Consider the following 26512-nt stretch of genomic DNA (forward strand, 5'->3'; position numbering starts at 1 on the left):
AGCTGGCAGGTCTGCAATACCCAATGCTCCAGGACTCGCATCTGGATTGGTAGTCCGCCAGCATTGTAAGCCATTTGTGTGTAGTGGAATCGGAGTTAATCGTTTTGTCCATGAGTAAATCAATAGAAATTTAGATGTGCTTCACTTTCTTTTTAAAGTTTGTCTTTTAATCTACTTCTACGATGCTGATGACTAATAGACAATACCGAGGTATGCGTAAGTGATCGACTTGGTGAATTCAGTAAATTGACGTAAAGCGTAGTATGTAATGAGTTTAAAATGTTGATTGTTGGTGCAGTCGATTCATCATTCTGGATCTCATTTTTTTAAACATTTCAGATCTGAAGTATTAACTATGAGATGCCCCATCACTTTTTCTAACATCAAACTCCACACCAAAAAAAGGCTGCAAAAAAATCTTTTTTGCCTATGTCGCCCTTACAATCTTCAGGCCAATCGAGTGTTGCTCCAACATGTCACTTATCCATAAAACTCCGGCCGCCACTTCGAAATTGTAATGTTTGTCTGTGCTCGCGCCCAAGGAGGCTCAGAGGACGTCCATGCGCTCCCCGATTCATTGAACGCCTCCTTGTCCACTTCACAGCGCGCGTCACGTGACTCCTCGCTCTCTGTGGCTATCGACGACGCATCTTCTTACCTCCAACTTTTGGGCGCGTTGACGCGATTCGTGGCGCAGCTACTGGACGTTCACACTTTGTCCCCCTCATTACGATTCTCAGCGGGCGAGTCGGTTGCAGTAGACGCTGCCGAGTGGTGGAAGGAGGTTCAGAGGCAGAGTATTGCGCTCTCGCAGCGACAAAAAATTGCCCAAGAGGCCCACAGAGACACAGAGGAGCCCACGGCCCGCAGATTGTGGCTTCTAAGCCCTCGGACACGGGAAAAGTCACCGGTACGGGAGTCCAGAGTCATTAATAACAATTTATGGGCGGGTGAGGCCTTCAAGGACCTTCCGGAACACGTTCCGAAGGCCAATTTCTTCATGCAGGCGCTTTATCTGATAATGCGAGCGTTGGAGAGAGCCACAAGGAGGCAACAGGGACGCATAGAGGAGGACTCCGTGCTCGGGGAGACACTGGTGGACGCTCTGGCCAGTGTGGACGCAGCGTTGGCGTTTGCAGCTGCCGAGTTGCTGCAACTTTGGGCGCCTGTGAGCCACAAACGCGTCGTGGATTCCGCAGAGAAGTTGTCCAAACTCATGAACGTGGCGGTGGTGAACGCTCTGCTACAGCCACGCAATGTCGGTACAAAGCACACGTTCCATGGACACATTTTGCTGCCATCGATGCCGCTACGCGCGTTTCTAGGGGCAAAGCAGTGGGCATGCTCCGTTTGCGAGCGTATTTCGCAGACCACAGGTAGTGACGCGCCCTGTGTGTATCGCTGCGCCGCGTGCAACTTCAATCTGTGTCGAGAGTGCTTCACGAGGATCCCTAACGTGACGAACCCGCCTGCTAGCAGTCCGCTTGAAGAGCTGACCAAACTGACGTCCGACCGCTTCTTCTCGTTGGTCGTACCGCAGTTAAAACACGAGACGGGGAAGGTGGTGGTTCGTCAGATCACACAGGAACTGCGACGACGAGTGCTGGAGCTGTATCCTCATAATTTCCAGGGAGCGGCAGAGTTTGCGCAGCTATTTCTCAGATTAGCAGCGTCGGATAAAAGCGCAGCCATCGCTCTAGTGACGTCTCCGCCAGCGTCCGTTCCTTCGTCGGGAAGAGCAACATGTTCGTGGTTCCCGTTGTTCATGCGCACGTGGACCATGTCGCTGAGTACGCTGCTAGGACCTTTTCTGCGGGCTTCTACCATGCTGGACGAGACTCACGACCTCGACGCGGCTGTACGAGCTGCAAACCATGGCTCAGTAGTGGCTGATTGTCTACGTGCACAGTGGACCAGTGGCTACGCAGAGTTGCGCGAGACCTTGCAGAATATCATGCAGACTCTACTGGCAGAGGGGCAAGACCCAATCGTAGTGGATGCGACGCTGTGTTGGCTTGCACTCGCGCTAATGACAGCGGATCCGCGAAGACGATTGAACTACGACGCTCACGAGAGACTGGATGGCTTTCTAGTGAACGTGACGACGATGCTACTTGCTCATGCGCTTCCTCTACTGGACAAAGCTCAGCATGACCCAAGTCGGATCGATGCTAGTTACCATCAGAGTGTGGAGCCCGTACGTGTGTATGCGAGCAAGGACTTCCCGGAGGTGCCGCTCCACTACTCTCGTAGTCAAGACACGCATAACGAGAACGCTGCGGGTGTTGAAACGTGTGAAATTAAGGCTCGTGATGAGGATGCTATTGCTGCGTACAACAAGCGGAGGCAACAGGAGCACGAGGAAGGAGAGAGAGCAGTGCCGTCTACGTACTATCCTCGACTCTCGTGTCACGAAGGCGTCGTGTGCGACCAGTGCGAGTTCCCGAACCTTCATGGAGTGCGCTACAAGTGTGCGTTCTGTGGAGACATGGATTTATGCAGCGACTGCTTCGAGATCTTCCGTTCCCATCAAGCAGCTCCTGACTCCGAGTCGGAATCCGAGTCGATTCTGCACAGTCCGGACCACGTTTTCCTTCGCATTGAATCGCCGATCCCTGTGTTCGCTTTGAAGCACTTCCAGTCTCTTCCTGTGGAGTGTCTGACGAGCAAGCACAAGGGCGAGTCGTGTTCTGTACTGGACGAAGGCTTTGAGGGGTCGAGGATACATTGTGCTGACTGCGGAGACGCGTTGGGAGCCAGTGGACAGCCAGACGAGGTGTTCTACAAGTGCGCCAACTGCTTGTCAAGTCGTGTCGTGTGTGCTGCTTGCCTGGCACGCGAAGAGAGGCTGAGTGAGGGCAACCCGAACGACATGCACGCGCCTGGACATGTCTACTTTGTAATTACCGACCCCTGGCGGCGTCATCTGTCCGTTCCTTGGGACTATGTGCTGGGAAAGTTACACTTCCGACGATTGTTACATCCACCGGCACTGATCCCGCGTCGTCGCTTTCCTCGTGACACTGAGATGTTCTACATTACGCTCAAGTACCTGCACTTCGGTCCGCTTGCGACGTTGTCTCGATGGCTCGGTATGACGAAGGAACTCCGGGAACTGCAAGCTTTTTGTGCCTGTGACGAGGAGCGGTTCGAGCTGGAGAGACACCAGAGATCAAGTCGGAATGGCTCGCAGCGTCAAACGCTCAAGCCATCTGTGCACTACAAGGCCAGCAAGTCTCGTCTCGAGGACATTCGCGTGAAGTGTGTCAAGGTGGAGTTGCACTTGCTAGCAAGCGCTAATGTAGCGGGGTGGCTGATATTCTACGCACGGACGTGTCGGTGGCTGCTGTACTCAGCCTCTGCAGCTCCTGAGACTGGGAAAGCACCGCAAGATCCGTTCAGTGAGCCGATCTCTCACTTCTCGTCCATGTTCAGTGGGTTTCCTGAGCATTTCTTCTTCGATCTATGCGACGTCGTGCACCTCTTGGGGCTCGAAAGATTGGAGTACCGTGATCTCGTGAGCGAGCTGAAGAGAACCAGGCCACCCTGTGAAGCAGTGGACGAAGTTACTGAAGTTGTGGAGCCTCTACTGGTGATGCTGACTCAGATAGTGGTCGCTCCAAAGTTCACCAAGAACCCGCATCTTCGAATCGAAGCGCTGCGCTCTCTCACGACTCTAGTGACGTTCGTATCCAAGGGTCAACAAGTACACCATCGTCCGGGATATCAACGGATCGAGTCGTTGTTCAAGAGCCACAGACTCCTGTCGCAGTGCCTGACTCCTGGTCTTCTACAGTTCCATGCCGATATGGATCGCTACAATGCCAGCAACAACGGTCTGGCCTTCACTAGTGCCGTGTCCAGTGGAGATCACATGCTGTGGGGCTTTCTGCCCACTCGACTCTCCGTGACGATGCTGCTGCGGTATCTGTGGCAAGTACCGAGTGCTCGCCAGAGTCTTCTGCATATGCTGAGCACGTCCGAGACTCGGCATACATCAGTATCTGCAGAGCCCAGTACCGACAGTACCCAGCAGCTCACAGAGCTTGTAAGTGGCTTATGGAGTGATATCGCCAAGCTGTTCGACGAGGCCAACAACAAGATCACAACTCTGCGGCAGATTCACGATCTCCTTGAAGATTCGCTGGACGGGAGCGTCGTGGTGCTGCCTTTCCGACGCGATATGCTGGATGGGTACGTGGCCATCAACGCAAAGCACTTGCGTCTGACCATGCGTCTGCTTCTAGAGGCGCTGGAGTCGACGTCCTGGTTCGCTTCGATTGTCAGTGGGGAGAGAAGCTTCCGTTCGCGATCTCTATCGGCTCCCGCTGCAGCGCTACGGCACGTCTTGTTACAGCCTCTCGTCGTGGAACAAGCAGCGCGTACGCTCAGTTTCCTCGTGGCTTCGTTGGCGAGTGCACACGAAGAAAACGAGTGGAAGTTCTCGTTGCCACTGGTGGACGACGGGAGATTGCTGCTGGCTCACTTGATTGTTCTCGTGGTACGTTATGCCGGTCACAGCGCGGTCAAGTCTGGAGCTTCTTCAGGTGCTTGCTCGCCTTCGTCCTTCTGGAAGATGATTCGGTCTGGTGGCGATATCATGGCCAAACGAGTAGGAGACTTGGACACGCATGTACGTTGGGGGTTCAACGCTTTATGTACGCGAATGGAGTCGGAGAGTTATCTTGGCACAAGTTTGGATGACGACGTGGAAGATATACGGGTAGAAACTCAAGCAGGACACGAATTGGATGAGGACGAGGCGCTCGCTCTGCTCGAGAAGCAAGCTGTGTCGAGTACCGTCTCTGTTGTGGATACTGCGGCGAAGAAGCGGCTGAGTAAGCGCTTCATCGCGACGCTGGCCAAGGACGGACGCTTCGACTTCAGGCTTTTTGTTGGCGGCTGTCGCTTCTTACGGCCGCAGCGTGGAAGCTCTGATAACTCTGATGAGAGAGAAGATGTGGACGAAGGTTATCTGTATCTGGACGACGCGTGGGTTCAGCAGTTCGTCCGTGCGATGCAAGAAGCGGATGAGATGATCCACGTCCAAGAGGCCATGGAGGCTTGTCTTGGAGACATCCCGGACCAGTATCTCGACCCGCTACTCAGCACGCTAATGACGGATCCTGTACGTTTGCCGTCCGGTAACATCGTCGATCGTGCTGTAATTGCGCGGCATTTACTGGCGTCTTCGCAACAAGGAGGCAGCACTGGAAGAGACCCGTTCACGCGTGAGCCGTTGACGATGGCGATGGTGGAGCCATGTGATGCATTACGGTCGGAGATTCAGATGTATCTACGGACCAAGATGCGCCACTTCCGTCAAACTGCAAGAGAAGATGTACTGGCCACGTGGGGACTCGGTTGGGACGTCTTGTTCGATAGCAGCAGCGAGACGGAGGCAGATGCTGAGGACGGCGTTGATGGCAATAATGCCACACTCCGGTCGCAGTGATTATGATAAAAAAATTGTAAAATGTTTGAGTATTCATGCTGTAAATGCAGAATAAGCGACGTCCCTAACTTAGAGCCCGAGCCAGCCCTGGTCGCTAAAGAAGAAGCCCAATGTGGAGCCGCCGGCGATGCCGAGGAACAGGCACAGCACCATGACGGCGCCGCCGGATTCACGGTCCTCAGGGTTGAGGAGACGAGGGCCAACGCCCATTGTCACAGTCGACAGGAAGCCGTTCGACAGGCCGATGACCAGGTTGAGGACGATGTTGTAGGCGATGGCGCCCGTGTCGTCGCGGCCGAAAGAGTAGAGCGACGTGCCGGCCACGCCCATAAGCAGCAATGGGATGAAGGCCAGACGTACGATAGATAGACCGAAGCACCACTCGCTGTTGAGCAGTTTGTATACGGCAGCGCTGGTGAGGATACGGCCGAAGAAATCACCGTAGTTGTATGAGCCCACAATGCCAGGAGCACAGTACCAGATGCTGGTCACAGTGTGTGTGTCGTCCGAGTAGGGAGGGGCCAAGTTACGTGACGCAGCGCAGCCGAAGCCCGGGAATACCGACAGAGACACAAAGAACACGAGGAACTGGGCGACGGCAGGCATCCAGATGATAGAAAAGATGCGCCACAAGTTGGTCAGAGTCTTGCTTACGGCCTGGTTGGTGAGGTTCTCCTCCTTGGCCGACGCAGCATTACGCTCCAACAGGAACTTAACACTGGGTAGGTTAGTGAGACGACGGTAGACAAACAGAGCGACGATAAGCACAACGATAAGGATGCCGAAGAAGAGGTAGAACGCCAGCTTGGTAGAGCTGCTGGTCTGGTGGACACCGCCCACAGCGAGACGTAGCAGTGTAGCCAGCGAAATGTTGAGAATCCCAGCAGTACCGTTGCCGATCTGCACGGCCTGCGAGAACTTGGGGATCGGGAACAGAGCGGCGATCGTGTAGTATGTCGACTCGGAGAGCGTGTTACCGAAGCCGACGCAGCCGAAGCAGATGAGCACGAGGATGGCACCCGTTTTCTGGTTGGAGAAGTTGATGGCACTGAAGATCATGATGAGAACGGCCATGAGGATGAAGATGCCGTAGCCCACGCGCACACGGAACTCCTGCGTGAGCTTCTTGTCGAGTCCCCAGATCATCTGAATAGCCTGGCCGATGACCATGGGCCAGGACGTACAGAGCGTCGTGAGGAAGGAGAAGTCCAGACCCGAGTCGGCGAACTCGACCGTGTAAAAGTCCTGCGCACTCAGACACGAGTAGTAGGCCCACAACACCGAGCCGTTGAGGAACATGAGCGAGAAGAAAATGTTGCGCTCGTTCTTGACCATGTCGTCCCATATCTCCTCGGGCATGCCGTCGTGGCCCAGCTCCACCTGGTCGTCAGGCACGAGCTTCTCGGTCTTGCCGGGAGACTCCATCGGACTCTTTTGCGGTCTTGAAGCTGGCTCGGCAAATTGCGGAATGACCGACTTGTGAGACTAATGCAAACCGGTGGAGGAAGCCGCCAAACGGGAAGAAATGCCCAGCAGGTTCGTAGCCAGGACGCATTCGCCAGCCATCGACTGATTGTGGCTCGGCTTGCTCAACATAACCTGGCTGTAACTTACCGCGTGCCTGTTGAAATTAAACACGAACCAGAATATTGTCATTGCTTTCAAGTAAATTTCATGACAATTTAGAAAGTTGCCACTCCTGTTGTGCTCTACAAACCAAGCCATCCGTTGTCGCTGACGAGGAAGCCAAATGTCGAGCCCGTGGCGATTCCGAGGAACAGGAAAAAAACCATGACGGCGCCGCCTGATTCGCGGTCTTCCGGCTTCAGCATTCGAGGTGCCACGCCCATCGTGACAGTCGAAAGCAGGCCCGTTGAAATACCAATGAGTAGATTGAGAACGATGTTGAAGGCCAGCGCGCCCATACTGCCGGATGGGAACGCGTAGAGCGACGTGCCGGCCACACCCATGAGCAGCAACGGAATGAAGGCGATGCGGACGACAGACAGCCCGAACGCCCACCCCATGGTTACCACGCGGTACACTGCGGCCGTACACAGGATACGACCGATGAAATCGCCGTAGTTGTAGCTGCCAATGATACCCGGAGAGCAGTACCATGTTGACGTGAGGTCGTGAGCGTCCTCGCTGTACGGCGGAAACAGGTTCCGCGATGCTGCGCACCCAAAACCCGGAAATACCGAGAGCGACACGAAGAAGATGAGGAGTTGTGCGATGGCTGGAACCCAAATGATAGCAAAGATTCGCCCTAGGTTCTGTAGCGTCCGTCCCACCGATTGGTGCGCGAGGTGCTCCTCCTTGGCCGACTTCTCGTTGCGATCCATGAGGAATTTAACCGACGGTAGACTCACTAAGTAGCGGTAGAGCAGGATGGCGCATATCAAGACAATTACCAAGAGACTGAAGAACAGATAGAAGCTTAGCTTCGTGGAGCTACTGGTCTGGTTCACACCTCCAACAGCAAGACGCAGCACAGTAGCCACTGTGATATTCAGGATACCGGCGCAAGTGTTGCCGATCTGCACCCCATTCGTGAATTTCTCGATGGGAAACAACGCGGCAAACGTGTAGTATGTGGCCTCGGACAACGAATTACCGAAGCCGATGCAGCCGAAGCACACGAGCACGAGAATCGCGCCGGTCTTTTGATTGGAGAAGTTGATCGCGCTGAAGACCATGATGAGGATAGCCATAACCATAAAGATGCAGTAGCCTACGTGTACGCGGGCGCGTTGACTATATTTTTTGTCAAGACCAAAGACCATCTGCAGTCCCTGGCCGAGAACCATGGGCCAGGCCGTGCACAGCGTCGTGAGGAACGAGAAATCGAGTCCGGAGTGTGGGAACTCGACTGTGTAAAAATATTGCGCACTGAGACACGAGTAGTAGGCCCAGAGCACCGAGCCGTTGAGAAACATGAGCGAGAAGTAGATGAACTTCTCGTGCTTGACCATATCTTCCCAGATCTCGGGTGGCATGCCATCGCGCCCGATCTCCAGCGGGTCTTCTTGTACGAGCTTTTCAGACTTGGTTGGCGACTCCATTGTGCTGTGTTCAGGACGAGGCGAATTCCAATGTGAATGCTCGAGAACAAGCAAAAGAAAAGTGGTGGAACTTGACCACGGTCGGCTATTATTGCGTGATGCGGTGCCGGACGACATCAACTACGGTAGTCCATGAAAGTGTGGATCTGTGTTGACTGATCATGTTGAAGTGAATGTCCGATATGTACCACACTTTCAAATGCAGCTCTGTGAGTTTATTCTGCGTCGAACCTTAGTATGTACATGTAGCAGCAATAATGCGACTTAATTTTTAGTTTTTAAAGTTTGTAAAATTCGACTTTTCCGGCCTTTTAAATTACGCCTGCGCCTGTGCATTTGAAATATAAAACCGGCTCTTGCCAGCCCGCCGTTGCAATGCAATGCAATGCAACTTGCATGCATGTTCCAGCGGAGAGAAGAGCCATTCGAGCACAGCGATCCTTTTTTTACATGTATTTTCCTTTTTTGGTGAGCCTCTCTGGAAAATCTCCAGTGGAGATACATCAGGTCTGCGTACATGTGCCGAGGGACTCCTTTGAAGGGATTGAGCTGTCGGCCGATGCTCACATTCAGCGCTCGAAATCGCTGCATTCAATTGAGGAGCATCGCCAACCAATTTCAACGGCTGCTGCTCGAACACGCGCAGCGCATCTCTTTGTGGTACTGTACGTTTAGCTTTTGCGGGGGATGCGATTCCGGATTCCGCACGGAAAAGTGTGTGCATGATTTGCTGAAGAGTCCCACTGTTGTAGACGAGATCCGAGTGTCGGGTGCAAACTTCAACATGAAGGTTTTACACTGTGCGAGACTGTGGGTTGTTTAGGAAACGATTGGGTTAGCAGTCAGCGGATTGCCAGACTGAGTTATTAGAAAAACGCTCAAGCACCCATTCATCTTTGGCAGGATACCCAGGCGGGATTATATTTCCATCGCGTAAATTCATACATGTACCAGCACAGTACCTTACGCGTAGCCGTCAACAAAGTCGCTGACGGCGGCGACGTCGGACGATCACGCCATCCGTTAAACATTCTATGAATTTTATTTTACTTGTACTTTTTTAAAAGTTACAAGTGCTTAAAAGCACTGTACAGATGAACCCTTCGGTAGTAATCCCTACTCTTGGAATACACATTAGCGTTAAGACTTCACGATAGAAATACCCTTTGATAGAAATCAAATATTGGTTGATTTCTGCCATCGTGTAGTCAATTCCACTAAAGAGTGAAAGCAAAAGTGAGATTGATTCTTTAGCAAAACCTGTTTTACCTTATCAACTGCCGTAGTGCGCTCAGAACCAACAATGCCTACAAACACGTGAACCGCAGGTGGACCGCGGTTACATAGTGCCTTCTCCGACGGCAGCCAGCAGGAGGTGAGTCCAATGTCCGGTCAGACGACCGCCAAAGCTCTGTAACGAGGATCCCAGATCTGCTACAAGGATCCCAGATCTGCTACACATCGACAGACAAAAATAACAAAATAGACTTAGAGCAGTATTAGAGAGATAAAGCATCAGAATATTCTAACTAAGAAGTTACTAAGCGTTCACAAATACATCAATATTTTGGAAGTGGCGCATGGCATATTTCGGCATTTTGATTGGTTAACTATGGTGAAAAAAGTCAAGTAAGGTGCAGGTACGAGATTCCCAAGACAGACCTGCAGATTTAGCAGTGCTGCGTTGGTCCCACACAACAGCTTACCAAGCATGGAGATGGGTAAGGCTTATTTATTAGCAAAGTTCGAAAGACAGAGTATCAGCATCCATGACGTGTTTGCATCTGCGCCAGAATGTACAGCTTTCCAAAACTATGGGGGTCAAACAACAATTTCAATAATGAGAGCTTATGCAATGACCATCAGCTCAGTCCGAAAAAGGGACGAGGAGAGGCGGGTAATTCTTGAGCTGCTTGCTGCTTGTTCTTTCGATTGCGAAATGTGAGGGTAGGACACGTGTGGTTCGCAGCAGACAAGCGAAGGAGGCAATACCGGCTAGCACTGGTATACCGGTGCGTTATCTCGTGTGGAAAACACAATTCCCTTGTTTCACTCTGCTCCACTATGGAATACACCTTTCCACAAACCATGGGGGGTCAAACACAGTTTCATTAATGAGAGCTTATGCAATGACCATCAGCTCAGTCCGAAAAAGGGACGAGGAGAGCGGTGCCCCCAATAGATGGTAGTGCAATCAGCCTCATCAATGTAACGTTGAATCACCCCTGGGCCCAGTTATCATGGACGCAGACAGATTGGCCACGGATCCTTTGCAGAGTCTTGTATAGTCTTGTACGCGTCCGACACCCAGTGGCCATGGAACTGAATTGTCAGTGCGTCCGTCCCTGACCGGTACATATGCGTCGCACCTCCGGAGCGCAGGGAGTGCGAGCTGAAGCGGCACGGGTCTTTGCCTACGCGGCCAGCAGCTGTCTTGATGATGCTGGAGACGTCCTCAGTCGAGATGGCCATCGGTCTGCCGTGGCGTGACATGAAGACCGCGGCCGGAATATCAGCGGGGAGGTCTTTTCTCGCTTGTAGCAGGATGAGGGCTCCAAACACTGGGCACAAGAAGCGATGCCCAGAACGGGAGAGTACCCTAGTGGCTGGGGCTCCACCTTGGTTTGTCTTCGATCCCACCAGGCGAATCCACACCGAATGAGCCTCTGACGGAATTAGGGTCTCAGTTCGGTGGGCATCTACAGTCACGATATCTTGAGCGCGTAGTGCAAACCACTTGAAAGAGCCTCTGACGGAATTAGGGTCTCAGTTCCGTGGGCATCTACAGTCACGATATCTTGAGCTCGTAGTGCAAACCAATTGAAAGAGCCTCTGCTGGTCGCCACAATTTCGGAGCGCCTCAGTAGGAAAAAAATGCCCAGCACAGAACCCCCCAAAGAGTTTGTTCAAAGGGATCAGACAGGGTCATGCCCTGAAAGCAGGCCATGCCCTGAAAGCAGGCCTCTAAGAGATCGAGAGAGACGGGTGACTTCCGGATACGTGGTCTGTCGAGGCGACTGATGCCTTTGAGCAGCATACGTATGTGCGGGTGTGAGACTGGAATGTCGTAGCCAAGGGCGGAGGAGAAATGACGGATGCCTTGGAGGACCGTCATGATGGAATCACTGCGGATCGGACCACCGGAGCCAAAACCGAGCTGAAATCCGTGTAACACAAAATCCGAGATGTGCTGCACTTGGTCGACGAGAGACATGCCTTGAAGCCGTGAAAAAAACACCCCTTCGCGAGGTCCAAACCTGCCACTTGGTTAGTGCCCGCCTGTATTGGTCGAAGGTGGAGCTGGCAACGGAGTGTGCGCGGAGATACGCAGCCAGATATTGGTTAGACCCTGGACGTCCACCGCCGGAGATACCTGTAACCAGCCTAGGGTTAGTGACTCAAACAGCGCTGCAAGTGATGGGTTTGCCGAGGAGCGGGAGCCGGCGTCAGCGCGAGCATTGTCAGCACCGGCGATGTGCGACGCAGAAAAGCGGAGTCCGAGCGATGTCTCCACCAGCTTAAGAGACGGATAATAACCTGGGCGCGGGGGTTACGCGATGGCAGCTTGTTTTGCCATGCCACCGCAGACGAATTGTCAATACGGAAGTGCACGTGCGTAGGCCGGACTTGATGCGATGAGCGTTTGGACCACCGGGGGCCCCAGGCGTGAGCGGCGAATGCACCGGACAGTAGCTCACGGTAGTTGATATCGAAACCGTTAGAGACACCCCGGTTGAACTCCGTGATCAATTGGCGTTCCGATACAGTAAATGCGTGCGTCAGCGCTTCCTTGGCGGCGGGTCGAGAGCGCAGAGGCCGTAGTCGGAAGCATCCATCTCGACCACAATGTCGGGAGATGGCAGCGTGTTGAAGAATTCCAAAGACACACCATTCAGTTGGGGAGTGTGCAGTATCAGCCACCACCATAGTAGATCCGATTTCATATCGTCGGAGACCAGGACGTTCTGAAACCGGTGAAGATGACCTTCCTGTTGGCGGAGGCGCTGTAAGAAAGGTCGAGCGGCCCGAACGCAAGTAGCCACATGGCGCAGGCTACCCAGCAGCGATCGGTATTCCTTGCTAGAGAGTGTCTTGGCGTGAAAAGCAGACGCAACGATCCTGCGAGCCTTACAAATATTAGTGTCCGGTAAGGCGACCTCTCCGGCCTCCGAATTAAACTCGAGCCCGAGTACGCGTTGGCGCGTGCTCCAGCCGGTAAACTTCTCGGTGCTAATGGCGTCAGCGCCTAGTACGGTTACCATGGCATACCTGAGGGAGCGGTCCATCTCGCAGCACGAAGAACCAATGTCCGGTGTTACGTTAATGTTGCCATCAACCCAGTGATAGACAAAGAAACCATTCGGGGAGACCGCATTCGTATGGGAGCCGTGAACGTGGAACATTGCTCCACAAAAAATCTCGTAAAACCCTGGTGAACCGGTCCAACCAAACGGCGCACAGAGCTCGATAACTATCGCGTCTTCTTCCTCAATCCGACCAGCGAACAGATACACGCTGTTGCTGTGAATGCTGATGTTGCGGAAAGCCGTCCCGACGTCACCAGCCATCACAGCAATTTTTGCGCCAGGAAAAAAAATTAAGCTTTCAAAATCTCGCGAGAGAGAGTATCGCAATGGGTGTAATCGGGCTTGTTGATGCTGTTCTGGTCCGTGTAATCATTGACGGATGCGCCCTCCGGGTAGGACAGATCGTGGATGGTACGGCCGGACACTGTGGAGTCTTCTCCCCCTTTGTCAACGACGCCAAACGGACTGATGATGATTTCCGGCCACTGCTCCAAGAGGTCGGCGTCTAGTACCAAACATCTCCAGGCCTCTTGCTCCTTTCTGATGTTCTTGCGCAGGATGTTGATCCACTCGGATGCAGATCCGTGGTTTGGTGGGCGAACAGACTGCTGGGGTGGTGACTCCTTCAGATGAACTTCAACGCCTTTCCGAACGATATTTTGAGGTAGGTTCAAATGGCGGTAGCCCTTGCACACATTTTCCAGGACAGACAGCTCCATGTTCTTGTTTGGTCGGTAATCGGCCGCAGTTTGCCCCCGAACAAGCTCCACGAAGTCTGGTAGCGATAAGGCTGACCGTCTTGCGAGATCTGACAGCGCACGCTGGAGTGGCTTGTTTAGTAGAAATTTCATGCCGGTTGCCCCTTCCCGTGAGATAGGGTAGTTATTTTCAGGCAGTGCAACGCCGAATCGAGAGAACACCTTGGTCATTTCCGCTGTACGTAGCTCCATTATTAGGTCACGTCGCTGTGTAGCATCATCGTGCATCTTGGTTGCAATTGGGCTTGATACGACTGGGCGCAAGTGTTTGGGGTCCTCGCCAATCTGGCTTCTGCAGTGGAGAGTGCATCTTCGGTGGAGAGCTCTTGAATTGAGAGCGCAGACCGTATAGTCAGAGGGTGCTGAATATCATTGGGTGACGGTATGGTCGACCCGGACTGTATAATCGGAGGGTGCTCTATAGCGTTGGGCGACTGTATGGTCATCCCGGACTGTATAGTCAAGGGGTGCTGTATAGCGTTGGGTGACTGTATGGTCGACCCGGACTGTATAGTCAAGTGGGGCTGTGCAGCCGAGGTGTAGAGGGGAGGTACGCTGGCACTGGAGGTGTGCTTTTCAGAACCTTCGCAAGTCGCCAAATTGGCACGTTACAGTGGGTTTTCATAGGCAAAATGGCGGTCCGCGGAGAATTTCACTCGCTCGCGCAACGATTTTGGTTAAAACTGTATTTACGTGGTGCGCTGAGTAATTACCTTTCATTTCGCTAACTTAATGTTGTTAATTAGCAAAAATGCGCATCCTCCCAATGGGTCTTCTATTCGGCATTTTACAGTGTCAATTTTTTTTTGGATACACTGTACCGTGTTTACTGCACCGTTTGAACACCAGTTGTACTTTAGACAGTCTTTTGAGGTGTTTATACGCGTCTTTATGATCAGGCCTATAAACACCCACTGCACTGGTCCCATCGGACCCGTATCAGCCCATCCCCGTAGCAGTACCGCGGCACATAATAGTTTGAGGTTCCGTGATAGCCACACAAATTTGACTGCATTCACTACCTGTAGTCATTTTGCGCTCTTCTTGCAATGGACATCTCAGAACTATTGAATGACGATGCCAACGGATCTGACTGGGAATTTGAGACGTCTGATACCGAGGAGGTGGAGAACGGTGATATCGCCATCACGTCAAACGAGGAGCATGAGGTCGCGACAGAATCAGAAAACGAATTAGTGCCATCAACACAGGAGCTGATGTTGGTATCTCGCAGAACAGGCAGTGCGTATATAGACGGTATTATCTAGGGCTGCGGGCCACACATTGTAAGAGACGGAGAAGTGAAGGCAGTCTACAAAAAGCGCGGTGACCTGGGACTCCTCTCTCTTTTCTTCACGAGAGCTTTTCATGACTCGTTGCTCATTTAGACCAGCTCAATGGTCAGATACAAAGGCAAACATGAAGCTACTGTCTACGAGCTCGATGCGTACATAGAACTGGAGATAGCTATGAGCTTCAACCCAGTCACGTGTCAAGGAGCTTTGGTCGTAAAATTCATTTATAGGGCAATTTGATTTCTCCTTGACCATGCCAAGGAATCGGTTTGAGAGCATTAGAGATGGCTTCCAGATTCATGCACCAGAAAGCGTTCCTGTCGAGCGGCGGGAACATGATCCACTAAGGCACAGTTGGCGACTTATGACTCAGATTCAGAAAATGTTTGCTGCAATAGCTGTGCCCGTAGAAGCTGTGAGTCTCGACGAGAGCACAGTGCGCGCCAAAGCCTGATCCGCTGCGAGGACATTATTGCATTTCAAGCTAGATAAATGTGGCGCACGCCTCTACGCAGTAGTGGGGTGGGAGAGTTTGTGTGTATACTCAGTTTGGAATAGCGGATATGGTAACCGGACGAGGACAACCCCTGCGGAAAGATCGTCGGAGTGTTTCCTGGGCTGCGGTCAGCATTATTCAGGACGTTTGAGCGTACTGACATTCCCATGGATCGGAGAGATGCCAGCGCGCTATGGGTCGCAATGTGTGGCCAACTAACTAAACTGCATGAGGCAGCTACTGGCCATAGGCTGCTGGTTTGTGATAGCTTTTACACGACACACAAATTGGCTAAGACGTTGCTGGCATTTACGGATGGCGAGATGAAGATGTTGGGTACCGTCCGTATATAACTCCAAATGCCATGAAATTAGAAGCAGCTGAATCAAAAATTGGCAAGGCTGAACGTGGCTCGTGGGAGCTGGTCGCAGCGGTAGATGTGCCGTCGGACTGGCACATGCAACAAGAGAAGCACAAGCAAGCTCAGAAGAAGTTACCTCCACACCAACAGACAGAGAATATGGCACCAATGTGTATAGCTACTAGTGCAGGGTACATCGTTTTTCCTGACAAGCTCACTGTAATTTCTACACAAATGACCTGGCTGGTACACCTTCGCAGCGTTCACCTCCAGGCACATCCGCTGAGGCAACGAGGCTTTGTCGTGGGCTTGCCCCACTGCGACGCTCGACGCTAGACCGCTTGCTGCATCGCAAAACATTTGACGTCCCAGCAATGGTGGTCGCGAACAATCTGTTCATGAACGGGGTGGACAGAGTAGATCAGATCAGGAGGTCCTTAATTAATTCGACGCAAAGGGGCAGCGGCTATCAATGAATATTCTCACGCGGTCCTTGTATTTAGCATTCATCAATACATTTCGCTTTTCAAAAAGATTGCGGGATCAAAAGCAACCAAGGTAAGGCTTTGCGGCTTCAAACGGCGCGTGGCAGAGCAGCTGACAGCATTGCAGAGAGCCAAGCTCGAGAAAGAACGTCATTGCAAGTCATCGCCACGCAAACCTATAGCAGATGTCGTAGGGGTCGATGACAGTCTCCCTGCAATAAACCAAACTCAAGAAAGCATTCAGCTGGAAAACTTACGTGTTTCCTGTCTTCACTGCGCGGTTTCGTAAGGAAAACGCTATTCGGCTGTACGGTTTGTCACAGGGGGTTCCACGTAATGTGTTTCAGCGCGTTCCACTCCCGTCACGCACTGGCATCAACCTCGCTCACGGTGCGATCTGCGCTAGATGTTGTCTATGTTGCCGCAGTAGGCGATCCGATCGTACACACCCGCCTAAAGAGAACAGGACGATTACATATCTTGATGAGTTTGAGCCCAAAGCAACCGAGTAATAGCAGCATAATATACCTGACAGTGTTGCTGAGTCGCTGAATTTCCGATTCCACACAAAACGGAAGGTGCATCTGCGTCTTCTTTGATAAGCGACATTTATCTTGTAGTAGTAGTGTTTAGCGTACGCATCACTTGGCGCGAGGTGCGTCGACTGTGGCGGCACATGAGCATGCGCAGCCTGCTTCCTTTAATGTCTTTGCCGTACTGGGCCCACTCACACAGCTCGTCGCTGCAGTATCCGCAGGTCTGCGAGGGGGCATCTCCGATGACCATTGTGTGCTTGAAATTTTGAGCTGAAGAAGTACCGTGAGTTGCGCTGCGAGAGAACACGTGGGTCTCATCTGTTTGTAAATGGGCTGATTTTGTCCGCTCGCCCATTGGACGATTAATGGGTATCAGACGGACCCTAAAATTTCTCTGGTTGTGAAATTTATCTGGTACAGTAGTGAAAGGGTAAAAACCTGATTAGACGTTTTACTACCAGAGCAATTTATGGGTAGCCAAAGAAAATTCCTTTCACTACCAAAAAAATTTAAACGAGAGTTTAATGAGAAAAAGTCAATTGATCAAAAGCGTCACTCGGGGCACAAGAATATTTGGGGCTGTAGGTCTAACGTATGTGATTAACATGTTTCTTTCCAAAACGCGGCCCTCCACACGTCAAAACACAAAACTTGCGCTCTTCCCGCCTAGCGCCTGGTTTGTCAGCTCTCTAAACATTGTGCACTCGCCAAGCTGTGGGGCAGTGCTCTTTCGATGTGCTCATTAGACTGCCTGGGTTTAAGAGTGCATTGGTAGAAGCAAAACTGCGCTCGCGTACGAGCTGCGTCAGCCCTAAACCAAGTTGACAACATGCACGTTGATCACCGAACGGCGCTGGTTTACAGAGCTATCGGACGATGATGACAGCAGAAAAGAAAAGGAACGACAAGCTCCCATTTTGCGAGCATTCGAACGTCTCAATCCCGGTTCGTTCCAGAGTCTGCTGCCAACTTGACAGCAAATGTCGTTTCTTTCGATCCTTTTTCTGCTTTGGCTGCTGCTCAAGATAATGGGATACCGGTGCTTGAGGGCGGTGGAATTTATATGAAGAGCTCCAGCTATAATGGTGTGTGCGTGCTACGGATCGGAAAAGATGGCGACTGAAAAAATCCATGTCGCGATTGCTTTCATCTACAAGGAGACAGCTGATAATTCCGAGTGGTTTTTCGCGAGCTGCATCGTCGCAGGGATCAACATGCACGATCGTGCACGTTTGCAGATCGAGATAAACAGCAAGTTCGACTGAGCAACCGCGGCAACAAAATAAGTCTCAACTTCTGTGCTTTGCACATTTTCTCAGCCCGTCCATCCACTTCCGGTCAGTCGAGCCAAATATCGACAGTATCAAACGTCTCGTCTTACAGCTGCAAGCATCATCAGCACTACTAGAGTATGAAGATATGCTATCCGATATTCGAGACCAAATTCCCGGTGTTCGCACACAAATACTCCACGGAAAACTAGAATCCCAGTCGGCTGCTCAATATTTGCTTGAAATCCATCCAAGAAGCTGGACTAAGTTTGGCAACAGCTCGCTCACACCAAATGAATTCGTCGCAGTATTCGCAGTGGAATGAGGTAGAAGCGTACGGTGCAGTCTGTGCTCTGTTCGGCGGGACAACAGCCAGCGCAGTGGAAGGGCAAAACAATGCTCTGTTGCTGAGCTCGTGATCGCCAAGTCTACGAAGCACTCGTTGTACTTTGCAATCTAGAAGAAAGAGAACGAAGCCACATGGCTAGCTGCAGCTCATGCAGTGACACCTTGAGCAAAGAAGACGTTTGATCAGCCAGTCTGGGGTGCTTCCAGGTGTACTGCTCGCAAAAGTACAGAGACTCTTATTTCGTGGATGACCTGGTGAGCAGCATGGAGGAACAAGACAAAGAGCAAATAAGACCTAATGGTGCAGCGAGACCTCAACAGGAATGCGAGATTCGTTCCATTAATCTTGAAAACGGGACTTGAACGCGCTGTCCGGATTGACACCACTTACAACTTCCATGTCGACACCTTTTCGCAGCAACGTACCATTAAAGTGGGAACCTCACATCAACCACAGGTGTCTGTAAGTTTTACCACCACGCGTTTACTGTGCTAGCGTATGCCCAAGCTTTTCAGCTCGTTGCCATTAGTTTCTCCTTTTTGCCGGCACTGCCCCCCCCCTTACCTCGAAAAAAATACGCTTGCGGGCGCTGCGGTAATGTTCAGGGACATAATGCTGCCAAATGTCCAAATCGAGCACAAGGAAATGTTGACACCGACGTTCAACCAGGGAATTACATCGTGGGAGGCTGCCCTCTCGTGTTGCTCCATCATCAAAACTCTTTCGTATCCAGTGAAATTGAAGAACCGACTATTGTTAGCGAATACTGCTTTTAATATAATCGAGCGGGGTTCTTTTAGCTGTATAATTTCTCTAAAAGGCGTATGCAGTACGAAGCTACATTAGATGAAACTAATCTCATCTTTAATTTGCTTTGATACCTTGCTATATCGTAATTCCCATTAGGACCTTCCTATATTTTTCAACTACCTTTTCTCCGGGTTTGCGGGCACTAGGTTTTATTACACCCACCCACCCACACACACACATGCTGATCAAGCAAAGGTGCCGTCAAATACTGGGCAGTCCCATTTACAAAATGACCGGTGGTGCATTTACGTTTCAAAGAGTGTATTGATCTTAGCATCATTTTCCAAGTGATAAACAGCATGAAGCATGCGTATATCAACAACACTTCCATCGCTTCTTCGAGCACACCGGAAGGCTGATAAACACATAAGACGCACAATCCAACAGTTAGCGTACAGGTAGGTGCACTTCAGGTGCTAGAGCTGGATATTGAGGCTAGTTGGCAGCTATAGTTTAACTATCGTATAACCTCTCATTACCAGACTACACTACCATACTCTGACTCAGAGCCTCCTTCCGCTGTTACGGCCCACTACTTCAGTATCCTCTTGTGTGAGGTCCTGAATATATCTATCAGTGTCATGTTGCTAACTCTCGTGTGGTTTGCATGTGGTGTTGCTATTAGCCTGTGACGAAGCCAAACATCTAGGAGCGACTAAGATGTATAATATGCTGCGTGTATTAACAAGGCAACTTCAAGAAGTGATGCATGCAGAGATATTGAGTTCGCGGACGCCTTGCAGGTTTGTTTGACAAAAAAGATATTAAGTGAAGCCAGAGGACACCGCTATCAATCAGCTCTGTCCTGCTCGCTGAAGCTTTCGGCAGGGATTTTTCTCTGACCCGTCTCATACGATACCGTTAGTAGCCCAAAATTGGGCCACTTACAAAAATATTGATGTATTTGTGACCGGTCATGATAATTATCCATTATTAACCCTTTCGTGGAATACGCCTGGTGCGCACTTAGGCTATCTCCACTCGAGTTGCTATCGGAGTTGCTATTGCTAAAATAGCGACGGAATCAGAAAGAATATATTCTGCTATCTCCACTCGGAGTTGCTATTGCTATTTGAAAATAGAAATTCTGATTCGAGTTGCTATTCGGACCCCCAATAGCAACTCTGGTGCACGAATAGAAACTCACTCAACCGAAAGATCGCAGGCGCCATGGGGAGAGGTCGGAAGTGGTGTGCTCAGGAGGACGAAGCTCTGGCTCGCGCGTACAAGATTTCTGCGGAGAACCCAATACAAGGAACGGACCAAAAAGCTGCTGCATTCTGGGAGGATGTGTGCCGGCACACGGCAGCAGTATTCGACGGTGAAGCTCGATCTCTACAAGCCGTCAAAAACCGTTGGAGCATCATATCACACGATGTAGCAAAGTTTTCGGGGTGTGTATCTCGTGTAAAAGGTCGCAACGAGTCTGGTAAAAGCGAAGACGACTTGACCAATGACGCCGGCACGTTGTATCAGGAAACCCATGGTAGTAGGTTCGAGTTTTTGTCGTGCTGGATGATACTGAAAAGCTGTTCCAAGTTCACGGCATTTGGACTACCTGCTCATCAAAAACGTGGCCAAAAGTCATCAAGTGAAGAGCAGGAAGAGTCCAGCCTCCGCCCAGAAGGAAGAGATAAAGCAAAAAAGGCACGACTACAACACACAGCACCAGTCTCAACTTCAACGCTGCTCCAACAACTACTCGATCACAACAGGGAGAAAAACGAGAAGATACTGGAAGAAATAAAACGCAAAAACGATTTGCGTGATGAAGAACTTGATTCTTCCTTTGTTTGAGCCTTGACGAAGTGAAGGAGCCGTCGCTTGTTCTGTTGGCTCCGCGCAGACCACAGCGAAAACAGCAGCTAAAAGATCATCGTCATCAGCGAGGAGAAACTCTTCGTCACTGCCCTCCATTGCCGATAGAATAGCCTCCAGACGACTGGAGTTGGTGAAAAATCCTTATTTCTATTATCGCAGCGAATAGCAACAGCCAATCAGATTCGACAGATTGCAATACGGATAGCAACTACGAGTGGAGATAGCCTTAAAGTGTTTTTGCAAAAGAAGGGACCGGATCAGGTCGTCAAAGGGCGCCTGGTCACCAGCCTCTTGCAAAAGTTCAACTGATTCTGCTCCGTCTATAAAAACATACGACAAACTGTGCGTTTCGTAATGATCCAGCATACTTTAATTACGATATATTTCATTTTCATGATGTTTCATCAATGCATCTTCAATGATTTGTTTTCAACAAACAAGTACAGTGATTTCGCTTAACATCGTTTTCAATCGAATTTTGCAATGCAGTTAGTCTCTCCACATAATTAATCGTGTCGTCAATTCCAATTCGTTCCTTCCGAAAAAAACTATGTGTTTCCTTGTGAATCTTCAGCCATAAGAATATGGAATCACTGGGCAGCTCGAACAACCCACGAAATAGATGCTTGCGGACTCTCCACTTCTCCGTTGGGCCTTTAAAGGTAACGCGGGGCTTGCGATCAATGTTTTTCACAGACAAAACTTTAGCACACGCCTAGGGGCCGCTTGAGGGGAAACAAATGGCGTGACCATTGCAGTGTTTTCCAGAGAGAGAGAATTCCAGGCCAACACATCGCGCTGGGGGTAAGCATTTTTTTCCAATTTAACTCAGATCTGGAAGTGACTCGCAACGACCATAATCATGTCCATTCGCAATACTAAATTTAGATTTACGCGGGTTGTATGCGCACTTTGAGCATAGACGAATATGCCCTGTATCACGAACTAACTCATGATTAAGGAAATAAAATTCACCACTAGGCTGTTGAAACACTTGCACATATCTGCTCACAACTTCGTGTGATAGATGCCCGTGACGTTTCGCGTATTCTTCTTCCGATACTTGGAGAGGTAAACATACATGACTGCTGTTTGGTCCAATCAAAAATTCGCAACACGATACGCACGCAAAAATACTGCCTCGTGATGGGTCAACGGCTGCTGCAGATGCGTAGCAACCTTCGTATTCTTGTGCATCAGGAGGTTCGTCCATCGCATTCGCCAGTCTCTCTCTCTCACTGATTCATCTTCCCGGACGTGCTCATTATTAAAAACAAATGCATCTGGCTGGCCACCACAACAGTAATAGTACACCAGTGCCAATCGTGGATCATTCGTAAAACTTTGGCCATTCATCATCAATAAAACTTCTTCTTCAGAGATTGTCTGCTTCTGCAATATGGATTCAGCTAGACTGTGTAAGCGATCACTAGCCGTATCACCAATATCCAATCCACGTGTATTTGGTTCGTCACTTGTACCTGTAATCTCGATTCCAGCTTGTTTTTTTTTTCATATCCGCCCGATATCTTCTATTGCTGTCTGCTTGCCGTTGCCTCCTTTGCTTTGTCTGCCCCATCTCGGATACTGATGAAGAAACTCGAGCAAGCTTGCGAGCTGCGCGGTACTCACGCATATATTGCGCTTTACGCCGCTTTCGTTGCAATATCGCATCACTTGATACTGACGATCAGGCATTCCGATAATACAATTGCAATCATATTGAAGGTCCATGCCAAAATAAGCTATTGCTACAACAACTACAGCTTAAGAAATAAATAATTGACATCAATAGTAGTGTATTGGAAAATTAACTACTTAGATGTTTGGCACTGCACATTACTTTGCGTTCACGATAGCTGCTACAGTGTTTGCGTCCCAGAAACGCCGATTCATCTTCAGGAACAACACGGTTTCAAGGTGAATAGGCAGCATACGCTGGCGATGGTGGAAAAGAGTATGTTTCGCCACACTAAAAGACGCTCCTGACGTCGGCGGGATGAAAAGCACACCATCAAATATCTTCTTTGCACCGCGCCGCTTTTTTCTAGTCGCCAAGACTCTGTCGGCAAAGCCCTGTGGGCGTCCGTGCCTGGTGTCCGGTGTCGTAATTGCGGGTACCGTCTCAAATGGCTGCAACATCAGCTCCTGGTCGTTCGTCAGCTCGTCCACGGCGCCTGACAGGGCTACAACGCACGCTCGCTCGAAGTCCACGTATTTGCGTCGGCAGCAAGATACTTTTTCACAACGGAATGCTTCTCGATGAGCGCATCAAAGATATCGCGCACATCGAGAAGCGTTACGTTGTCGTCTTGAAGCTTCATGGTGGCCGACTGGAAGTCGCCAAGCTGGCAGTAAAAAAGTAGCTGCAGACTTGCTTGGTCGTGAAGGTGTTGGCGAGAGCCATGGTGAGATCAAAAATGATAGACGAGCGCCTCAGGTTCGCGTTTTGAGCGACCGTTGCTAACAGCCATTCGATTCTGTCTGGAGAGCTCCGTATTTACGCAAAACAAAGCAGAAAAAACTAGATTTTACGAAAAAATAAAGTACTTTGTTGTAAATACAAAATAACTAATTGGACAAAGTCATCCAATTTGTAAAAATCAATAATTAAGTGTAAACTATTGTATTGAAGCAGCAATACAATGATTATTTCGGAATGCCTGCTGACGATTGCTCACTCGTTAGTGGAATATCTGTCGTGAAAGCTTCGGATGCAGTACGCTTGGCCATCTCCTCGACCACAATTCAGACCAGGAAAGAAAGTAGAAATCCACCCTGCTGAGAAGCAAAGATCTCGGCCTCACTCCTAATGGTGACTCACATCCCGCAAGAGACTAGTCCACCGCTCCAGGATCTCTGAACACCACCCCCAGGACAAGTCCGTCGAGTACACGCGGCGCTGGAACCCAATATCTCCTGCTACTTGTTACTGACGAAAGCCCGAATGAGGACTGACTTCGAGTGAGAACGCACATGACAGTTCTTGACTACGAAAGCGGATGGTTCTTGACGGCAAGTGACTACTTTTTCTCTTTAAGCAAATTTAAAGAAATTGTTGAATGTCGTACGAATGTTATCCCAGGTTACGCTACGCAGTACCGTGGAATTAATCCGATCCAATTCTCATTCTTCGGTATTCCCAGTATAAATTATATGAGTATAGTATACATTAGATAAGTGTATCACGAAAGGGTTTAGGACAAGATGTCTGGAATTTCCTGATGTCAACGCCGGCTTCCTTGCCGGTGGCTCACCGCATGTCGCAGTGACTGCAGTGCGAGCTTCGCGCGAGAATAGGCCGATGCATTGAAGTAGTCGCGTGCCGTCTACTTTGGTGGGTCGTCGCTGCTCACGCTTGGCCAGTGCTCGCAACTGACGAAGCCCTCGTTGCCAAAATTCCTGTTCCCCACCTTCCATCGTAGTACGTTCACCTTGATGGGCAACCACATTTCCGCTACATCCAAAGAGTCAGAACAGTATTCATAAGTTATTATTAATACAGTGTACTGCTCATGAAACACCTGCGCACAATAAAGCAAGCTGCAAAGCTACAGTGTGCTTTTTTTTAAATTATCACGTTTTATTTATTTGGTAAACGTAGTTTATTTATTTGATAAACGTAGATTGAAGACCCTTTGAACCCCAACTGCACCAAGAGACGCGATGGTGGTCCACGTACTCAACGCTGGCGCGCTATTTGGAACCACGTTAATTCCTCAGCGCCGATGACGAAGACCTCACTGACATCTTGCCCAGTCCAGAAGTCCACTGCAAGTTCAAGGCGTTCAAAGACCAGCTATCGGACGTGAAGTAAGTATCAAAGAAGCTTCAGTGCGACGACATCGACTTGCTGGATGCTCGCAGCCTGCTCGATGGTCTGCTTTAGATCCAGCCAATATTTGTCAATTACCTGGGTAAGTCAGTTGCTTGCTGTGTTTTCTTTTATATTAACTTGCTAATTGTTTTGCTGACTTAGAGCCTAACGTTAATATTGTACAGCCCCTGACTTCGAGTCGGGTGGTGAAAGTACTGTCGGTCGGCTGTCCCGCAATGCGACGCTCCAGCCTCTTAAGAGGACGTCGAAGTCTTCTGCCCCAGTACCGGAGCCAGCCGAGATAGGCTTTACTGACAGAATTGTGAGGGGGGGCAAGACACAGAGTACCCCGAGCGAGTACGAGCTGCTGGATTATCCCGCCCACCTCTGAAACCCAAATCAAGCAAAAGATTTGCCACAGGCTGCTAAGCATCTTGTCGACGGTTCTTTTAATCGCGGCAATCATCGAGTTCCCGTTGCGTTCCAGCATGAACGTGACGCAAGGGGGAGGGGACGTCAGCAAGCGGTAAGTAGTAGACGGAGTGATCCAAAAGACAATACTAAGGTTGCCGGAGAAGAGATAGAAACTCAGCTTGGTGGAGTCACTATGTATTCTGTTGAACATCACCGGCATGCTGTCACGTCCGATTTCGAGTGCCTTATCGTTTTGCGGCACTTTGGTTATCAACGGAGGCTTCCTCACCACTATTGCCGGTAATAACACATGATGCAAAGAACAACTTCCCAATCAGCACGGCTGATTCAGCAGGTAGGGGGCATGCGCTTCCCATTGCGTGGATAGAAAATATACCTCCACCGGTACATTACGCTAAGTGAGAAATGGACTTTCAAATTTATAGGTGTCCCGGTTCAGGAATTTAGCAAAGGTCTGTATGTGTCGACCGCAGTGTCATTACCAGTACAAACCTCAAGAATTCCTTCATGCGCTTCGTGTTAAATCTAAAAAAAATGCGAAAGAAGTGTGAGCGCGAATATTGTAGCGTTAACTTTGCAGCTTGCTTAATTGTGCGCAGGTGTTTCATGAGCAGCTGCATTTGGTCGAGGTCCTCCTCGTAGGGCGACAGAAAGCTGCGGACGGCCAAGCTGAGCCGATGGCTGGGGCATCCGAGCGGGGCCCCCATGATTCGGGCGAGGCGCCTGTTCACAGCACAATTATCACCAACTAGTAATTTTACATTAAATAGGTTTTACCGAAAAAGGGTAGAAACGAGGAAAGCGCTGCCATATGAATCTCAGCGTTGAGACAGCTGTTCGGTCCATTGATCATAGAGAGTTCCATGTCGCGAGTGATGGTCTCCTCACACACTGGCGCCAAGTTGTACCTAACAAAAAAATTGAAAATTAATTGATTAAACGATTATAGTTCTGATGTGATTTACGTTCTGGTCGTCGCCATCTCAACGAACGCGAACGGAAGGATGCTCTTCAGGATCCAGTTGATTTACGGTATCGGTTAGACGCCTTCTGGTGAGCCCACGGAATGAGCGTTCCGGTCACAGCCGTGCTGGCAGCCTCCATCTCCACCTCGATGCGGGGGTGGTCAGATCGAACATGAGACATCAGATTGGTGTAACCAGTTTTGGGCACACACTTTCAATTGAGTTGAGAAAACGAAAGATGCAATCGCCGACGTTATGGGGGAGACTTTTGATTGGATGAAAACAG

At 50.3% G+C, this 26512-nt stretch overlaps 4 protein-coding genes across 4 annotated transcripts; 1 reads left to right on the forward strand and 3 right to left on the reverse strand.

The window, feature by feature from the left end:
• Positions 1–517: 517 nt before the first annotated feature.
• PITG_09260 (uncharacterized protein) lies at positions 518–5455 on the forward strand (the record flags this gene model as incomplete). Its single annotated transcript, XM_002903504.1, has 1 exon — positions 518–5455. The coding sequence occupies one exon, from the start codon at positions 518–520 to the stop codon at positions 5453–5455; it is 4938 nt and encodes a 1645-aa protein (XP_002903550.1).
• Positions 5456–5524: 69 nt separating this feature from the next.
• On the reverse strand, positions 5525–6880 carry PITG_09261 (Equilibrative Nucleoside Transporter (ENT) Family; the record flags this gene model as incomplete). The annotated part of the gene is made up of 1 exon (XM_002903505.1): positions 5525–6880. One exon carries the CDS (start codon positions 6878–6880, stop codon positions 5525–5527), a length of 1356 nt encoding a protein of 451 aa, XP_002903551.1.
• Positions 6881–7164: 284 nt separating this feature from the next.
• On the reverse strand, positions 7165–8520 carry PITG_09262 (Equilibrative Nucleoside Transporter (ENT) Family; the record flags this gene model as incomplete). The annotated part of the gene is made up of 1 exon (XM_002903506.1): positions 7165–8520. One exon carries the CDS (start codon positions 8518–8520, stop codon positions 7165–7167), a length of 1356 nt encoding a protein of 451 aa, XP_002903552.1.
• Positions 8521–16174: 7654 nt separating this feature from the next.
• On the reverse strand, positions 16175–17113 carry PITG_09264 (uncharacterized protein; the record flags this gene model as incomplete). The annotated part of the gene is made up of 2 exons (XM_002903507.1): positions 16175–16203; positions 16861–17113. The coding sequence occupies 2 exons, from the start codon at positions 17111–17113 to the stop codon at positions 16175–16177; spliced, it is 282 nt and encodes a 93-aa protein (XP_002903553.1).
• Positions 17114–26512: the final 9399 nt, after the last annotated feature.

Source organism: Phytophthora infestans, genomic scaffold (assembly GCF_000142945.1).
Source record: "Phytophthora infestans T30-4 supercont1.14 genomic scaffold, whole genome shotgun sequence".
NCBI lineage: Eukaryota > Oomycota > Peronosporomycetes > Peronosporales > Peronosporaceae > Phytophthora > Phytophthora infestans.